The 7,470-nt window shown below is 37.3% G+C and overlaps 1 protein-coding gene across 1 annotated transcript; it reads left to right on the top strand.

Moving 5' to 3' along the window:
• Positions 1 to 1,006: 1,006 nt before the first annotated feature.
• On the top strand, positions 1,007 to 6,987 carry LOC144641450 (IQ domain-containing protein E-like; the record flags this gene model as incomplete). Its single annotated transcript, XM_078500462.1, has 8 exons — positions 1,007 to 1,252; positions 3,000 to 3,079; positions 3,692 to 3,769; positions 4,191 to 4,229; positions 4,640 to 4,690; positions 4,892 to 4,962; positions 6,363 to 6,435; positions 6,917 to 6,987. Coding segments are annotated over exons 1-8 (473 nt in total), but the record flags the coding sequence as incomplete, so codon positions are not given.
• Between the last annotated feature and the right edge of the window lie 483 nt (positions 6,988 to 7,470).

Raw genomic sequence — 7,470 nt, 5'->3', positions numbered from 1 at the left:
ATCGAAGGAACAATAACGTCAAAAGTAACAAAAACGCAGGGCGTGACTAAATCTCGGCAATAGCAACAACAGAGCAGTTCTCAAAATGTCTACAAGTGAGTCAATTGACGACAACATCCATTTACATTGAAGATTCCTTCCTTCAGTGGTACTAAAGTTATTCTTGCTTGATTATTGACATACGCGAGTCACTTAATATTCGCGTCATGTTATGTTCGCGACACTTATTGTTCGCGTCACTTTAATTTTGCGATTTTTTTAGAATCGCGAAATTCGCGAAATTAAAGTGTCGCGAAAATTTCATGTAATAAGGTAAATAAGAAATAAAGAAAGAATTATTTGGAAAGAGCAAGAGAGAAAAAATAATAGTACAGTACTGCTCAAATGTAAGTTACCACCTCTTGTCTCGTTTTGTTCTCTCAAAAAGCGTCTCGTTTCTCTCAAGAGTCATTGAAGTATGGAATATATTACTCACAAGAAGCTGTAGGTGCATCATATGTCAAAGATTTCTACTCTGTAAATTGCTCCCAGCCTGAAAAGACCGAAGGTGTAATAGAAAGTTTGATCGATACTGTAACGGCACCCGTGTGCCTTGTTTTTATTTCATACAATTTTATGTATTTCCCTTTTTTACCGCATTTACGTCACAATGATTTTCCGCTAGCTACCACGTGACTTTAGTTTGAATATGGCAAGCACATGTAAAAAAACCCATAAGGCTCACACAAATTTGACGGGAACCACCAGTTATTGCTGTACAACTCAAAACCTACTAGAGCGTTCGCCCCAACACGTCTTACCATACAGGATCGCTGTAACAGTTGGCACAATACACCTGAGCCTTGTGGAACCTGTGAGTCTTTAGTCTTTTAATTTCATGGATCTACTACTGGCTACTGGAGCTGACGCCGCTACAATACTATCAAGAAAACTACGGTAGTTTGTAATCATTGTTCTGGTGTATGGTAATATATGATAATGAATAAGGAAAATACCATATTGTACCAAGGATAAAATTGAATCACAACGGATACATGAATAGTGATTTCTGTGAATAATCTTCAACTGTTTTTAAAAATTTTCCTTATAGCTCTGAGTACGGAAAATTCTCCCATAAAGACATGGTCAGGTTCCAGGGCCTCTCACAGCAAGCAGAATAGGACTGGGACTAGAGCAAGGCATTTGAGTGATTATGTTCAGGTTGAAGACTTGAAAAATAAAAATCATGTTAGGAGTGCCAGCATGTCTGCAAGTAAGTTTCACACACATGTACCCTGAAATCCATCCTATTAAACATTGAACCCAATAACTATAATAATATATTTATAATTAACTTTAGTTTGTAAATTAATGAAAAGGATACATGTAAATGTAATTCTCAATCACATCACAGGCTTCCCAAGCTCAAAAGTCGTCTTTTTGATGTGTTTTTAGAGACCGTCGGGCGGCCGACTCTACATACGTGGTGTATGCGACAGCTTGTGTATATAGACAAATGTATGGGAAAATCACGGATTCTCTAATATCGGGTAAATAACTATCTATTTTGAAATAAAGTTTATTTACCTCAAATCTGTCGCTTACTTGTGTCTTGTGCCGAATTCGAAGCCATTCCGACGCCATTTAGCGAAGTTATACGAAGTCGTTGTCTCCCCTTCTAAAAAGAAGGAAAGGTAGACCACTCCATCGATCGCTGGCCAGAGCTCACTCCACAAATCGCTCTCTCCTCAAAAGGAAAAGTCCCGAATCGCAATAAAACCAGCAGTTCCATAAAGCCCAATAAATTTCACTCCACATACGTGTGCTTTAGCGGTCGAAAGTCTCGTAAAGAACGAGAAATTTTTTTTTAAATTCGCCTATTCGGCTTTCCAGATGTGTTTGTGACTGACCTCGCGCTAACGGTCAAGTTTCACGCTAGGACTCCCAAGGGATGTTTTCTGAAAGCTTTTTATGTTCGCTAATCACAGCCATGTTTACATATGTCAGGGAAAAGCCGCGTAAATATAAATCTGACACCTCCACGTGCAGAATAAAGCAAGATTTTTGCGAGCATTCAAGACAAGATAATATCCCAAAGTCGCAGGAAATTTTCTTCGATCACCGCGTCGATCAAAAACTAAATTTTGTATGATTGCGGCTTCAGGGCTTCAGCCCTAGCGTGAAACTTGTTGTCGTGTTGTCAGCGCGTGACTTGGTTCTAATGGACCAATCAGAGTTGGGGATGAAACCAGATACTTGTCATTGAGTAACGACCGTTGGTGCGAGGTCGGTCACAAACACATCTGGAAAGCCGAATAGGCGAATTTAAAGCAAAATTTCTTGTTCTTTACTAGTCTTTCGACCGCCGAAGCACACGTATGTGGAGTGAAATTTATTGGGCTTTATGGAACTGTTGGTTTTATTGCGATTCGGGACTTTTCCTTTTGAGGAGAGAGCGATTTGTGGAGTGAGCTCTGGCCAGCGATCGATGGAGTGGTCTGCCTTTCCTTCTTTTTAGAAGGGAAGACAACGACTTTGAATAACTTCGCTAAATGGCATCGGAATGGCTTCAAATTTGGCACAAGACACAAGTAAGCGACACATTTGAGGTAAATAAACTTTATTTCAAAATAGATAGTTATTTACCCGATTTTAGAGAATCCGTGATTTTCCCATACATTTCTCTATATACACAAGCTGCCGCATACACCACGTATGTAGAGTCGGCCGCCCGAAGGGCTCTCAAAAACACATCAAAAAGACGACTTTTGAGCTTGGGAAGCCTGTGATCACATCTATGACTATTGGGCAAAGAAAAATTGTTGTGTACTTATGATAGATCTGGGACATGACGATTGTTTGTGGTATTTTGTATTGCTATTCCCCCCCCCCCCCCCCCACACACACACACACAGACAAAAATAATGTTAATCCCACAAGAACACAAGAAAATGGTGTACATGCATTAAGTCTACAAAGTTACAAGTAATTAGATAAGTGTATATTTTTTTATTTTTAAGGTGAACCTCATTTGTATGGTGGGGGTCCTGCATACAAACCACAGGAAGACTACTATGATGAGATCATAGAGTTAAAGAAGGTTAGAAGTGACACATTGCTTTGAAGTGAATAAAACAATTAGCTCAAATATTTACTTATTAGTACACTGTCACAGTTCATACAATTATATTTAACAAATAGATTCCATTTTGCTTTGCATCTGTTCAGTTATAGATCACAGATGACATCAAAATGTTGTAAGAACAAAACCATGGCCAATGAGTCACTTGTTGAGTGGGTCACTGATGTTCTTACCACATTTTGACGTCTTCTGTGATCTATGTACCTGAACAGGCCCACCATAAAATGACGAAAAGACTTGAACTTAACTGAGCTGAACATTTTTGTTTTGTTTTTGCCAGTAAGACTGACTTGGACTACGAACTCTGATTACGTACACAAGTCACACTACACAGTGACATCATCTGTACATCTGTCCTCTAATCGATCATAAGGATTTAGCCAATCATAATGAACGCAGTGTTTTGGTTATTGTACCAAATATATTTATTTAGAAGGATCAGGTGATACAGCAAAACCCTTATTTTTAACATATATTTGTTCTCTCAGATGTGAATGAAAAGGATGCTTGAATTGCAGATTAAGAATGTAATTTCAATATTTGTTGGTTGATTTCTATTCAATTCTGCAGATAATAAATGCTTTGAAAGCAGAAAACAATGTTATCAACACTAAACTTCGTAGAGTTGAAGGAGAGAATGTATTAAAGGTATGTAGATAAAATTACTTTACATTTACTTTTCATGTTTGAGTTCTTCAATGAATGTTTTTTCACTATTAATTTCCAGAGTAAAAAAATAAGTGCCTGTTATGTACAAGTGCTGTGTTTTCATGTAATAAACACCTTAAAATTTAGCAGTCTTTAAATTTAAGATCGACTGGTTTCTCATGATCACTTGGTGTATTATTGTACATATTTATAAGAATAGATAAATAACATTTATGTTAGCTTGTATTGTCTCCCAATTTATTATGCATGTACAATGTAATCTCCATTGAAGGAGAGTGTAAACTACTGCAAATTGTGCCAAACAACTGCATGCAGTTTAAGCAGTTGCAAATATCCAGTGTACAAATCTGCAGTAACCAGCTACTTATGACAGCCCTATTTTTTTGTATATTTATTTTAGGACAGGAAAATGGAAGACCTCTTGAATACAAGAAAGCAGGTATGCAAGTAAAAAAATATAAATTATAGTACCTAGTTACACATTTCCTGAGTTTTTCAAGTTTGTCATGCAAAATCTAATTAATCAGGCCCATCTCTGTGAAAAGTGGTAGTAAATAATCTTGTTTAGAAGATATTTCATAAATAATTATTTTCATATTATGTACTTGTAAGCAACTCTGTAACGCCAGCAAAGGGTGTGAAGAGAGCAAATTGCCGTAATGACAGTGGAGTGACTGGACCGAACCTACAATTTTTTTCAAGTGGTAAAGATTTATATTCAGTGCATGATGTTACTTTGTGAATGGCATATTAAAATCTTCATACATTAGGCCTGCAATAAACCTTACACTTTCAAAATGTCAATTGAATTTTTTCATATTTGTTTTTGATGGAGTTTTGTTTCAACAGCCTGAAGATGTGAGAAGGACATTAACTGACAAAAAGGGAGACACCAGTGCAGTAAGTAGTACTGGTACATGTGTTAAAGCAGTGACTACAAATGAACACATGTACATTCACTTTTGTATAATAGAATTTTTTTTATATGTACAGTAATTTACGTGATGAGAATTCACACTTTCACATTTGTTTTAACATGTAAGAATTTAAACTCAGATATGAAATAACAATTGCAAGGTTAAATTTGTTGTTCTCTTTCAGATTGTGAATAGTTTAAAACAAAAACTACATGCAGTTGAACGAACAGTAAAAGACAAAGAAGCTGAATTAAGGTGAAAGTTTAGTATTATTAGGTGCTCACTGACTGAGCATCTTGGTAGGGGGAGGGGGGCTGTACTCTGAAATTTTGGTACAGTGGTACTGTCCCACAAATCCCAGTGCCGCACTTCAGTCCAAAAATGGCAATTTTCCATTGTATTCAAACCTGTTGATTGATTGCACTTTAATTTATCAAATCAATTTTTGTTTTACTTGACTGCAATCTTGGTCAGGTTTCTTTCGTTCTTGTGAGTTTGGCAATGTAAAGTTACCTGGACAGTCCCATAGTATTTCATACCCAGTCTAAAACTAAAAAGGCAAACGCTACATGCATGTCCACAGGCCATTCATTTTGCAGAGTAAAAAAAGGTTCATTGTATTATATATTTAATGATTATTCGCCAAAGTGGAGGTAAATATCCACCACATTCACCGACACTGTGGTGAATAATTGTTTTAGTACCACACAAGTTGAATAACTAGCGGACCAAAACATCACTTTCGGTAAACAATGAAGACAGTTTGTTTCTCTGTAGCTGCTCGGAGGTGAATAGCACTTTACTAATCACCTCCGAGTAAACCAATCAGAACGCGCGAAAAGCACTATTCACTTGTGCGGTATATACTAATGGGAATTATTAGCCGTTCCGAGGTTGTGCAGGGAACTGGGGCGAGTTTCAAATTTCAAGTAATCGATAATCTGACACCACCACATGAAAGATCGCCATGAGGTTGGTGATTTGACCAAGTTTGATGCTTTCAGGATGCACAGAAACGAAGTTATGGACCTTGAAACATGGTTAAAAATCCATACAAACGTCTCTAATTGTAAGCCAGCGTCCCCCAAAACCATATAAACTCTTAAAATTTTTATCCGTTTTGTGACAGCTGTAAAATCCTGCCAAAGACCCATTATTTGAAAGAAACTAAGTTGAAAATCACTATGTTTGCCCGTTTTAAAGAGTATCACAAAAATCATAAAAAATTTAAGAGTTTATATGGTTTTGGGGGACGCTGTCTCAAAATAAGAGACGTTTGTATGGATATTTAACCATGTTTCAAGGCCCATAACTTCGTCTGTGTTCATCCTAAAAGCGTCAAACTTGGTCAAATCACCAACCTCATGGCGATCTTTCATGTGGTGGTGTCAGATTATCGATTGCTTGAAATTTGAAACTCGCCCCAGTTCCCTGCGCAACCTCGGAACGGCCAATGGTTACCCTGTCCTCCCTTCATCTCAACTATGTCTGAGTACCAGGTCTAGGTGGGAAAATCTTATGCTATAAATATGACCTTTTGACACAGCTAATGGAACATGGGTCTACAGATTGGTATTACATGAAGTTTTTATAATTATTATATATTAAATTTATTTAATATTAATACTATCCCGTATTTTTTTTTTGTTCTGTAGTCAGTTGAAGAAGGATATAAAAATGACAAACATTGAAGAGCTAGAAATCCAGAGCGAAACATATTATCAAGAGGTACCAGTATTAATAATAATAATAATAATAATAATAATAATAATAATAATAATAATAATAATAATTATAATTATAATAATAAACTTAATTGACCACTCCCCCAATGGGGTTTTTCAGGGCCAATGTGAAACAAGTATTTTAAATAAACATAACATGGTTAAAAATCCCAACTGGCAGGAGGCAGACCACTTGGCTATTTACAAACGCAGCCGAGGAGTTGAACTCAGGACTACCGAGAACAAATCCAGCTAGTGGTCAGAACGGGACTTGAACCCGCGACCTCTGGATTACAAATCCGATGCTCTAACCACTCCGCCACACTGCCTCCCTCTTTACATTCTTGATTAATTTCCATAAACCATTTTCAGAGTGATCCACTGAATGTAGTCTCCTTCCTGGCAGTTAGTTAAAGTGTCTTCACAATGGAAATAGATTCTGTTATTCAAATGATTCTGATTTGTCTTGCTGTTTGTTTCTTCAGGTTCAAAGATTACAGCTGGCTCTGTTGGAAATGCAACAATCTCAAGTTCACGATTCTTTTGGAAGGACCAGGTACTTTTGATAGAAAAAATATGCTTTGCATGCTTATTTGTGCAGTTTAGTGTTAAGTTCTCCCATGTTGTTGTTCAAACATATGTTAAAACAAAAATTGGTAAATTTACTCACTCCACAGGTGAATTGCTAAAGGTAAAATATCTAGCCTGTTCCAGGCGTTCGGTTAGTTGGGAACGCCCCTCGCCTTAGTCCCCTCCCCATTTTTTCGCTCGCCGTTTCTTGCGCCGCTTCCCAACTAACCGAACGCCTGGAACAGGCTATAAAATATCCACTGTAGCAAGTTTGGAAAGTTGATGTTCGAACAGTGGCCGTTCATAGCCCACAGTTGATATTTAACTAAGGGGCAGTTTACATCAATAAATTCAGTTGGTGGATTTCAGCCTGTGGTATATTCAGCCTGGTAATGGAGCCAGGATTCTGTTGTAATTACGTGACAAATCTCAGCCCGCACTGAAATTTGCCATGTTTTTGGCTCCAAGT

Source organism: Oculina patagonica, unplaced genomic scaffold, assembly GCF_052425735.1.
Source record: "Oculina patagonica isolate OP01 unplaced genomic scaffold, crgOcupat unplaced955, whole genome shotgun sequence".
NCBI classification, from domain to species: Eukaryota; Metazoa; Cnidaria; class Anthozoa; order Scleractinia; family Oculinidae; genus Oculina; species Oculina patagonica.
The sequence above is the reverse complement of the archived record's forward strand: the minus strand, read 5'-3'. Positions and strand labels throughout refer to the sequence as shown.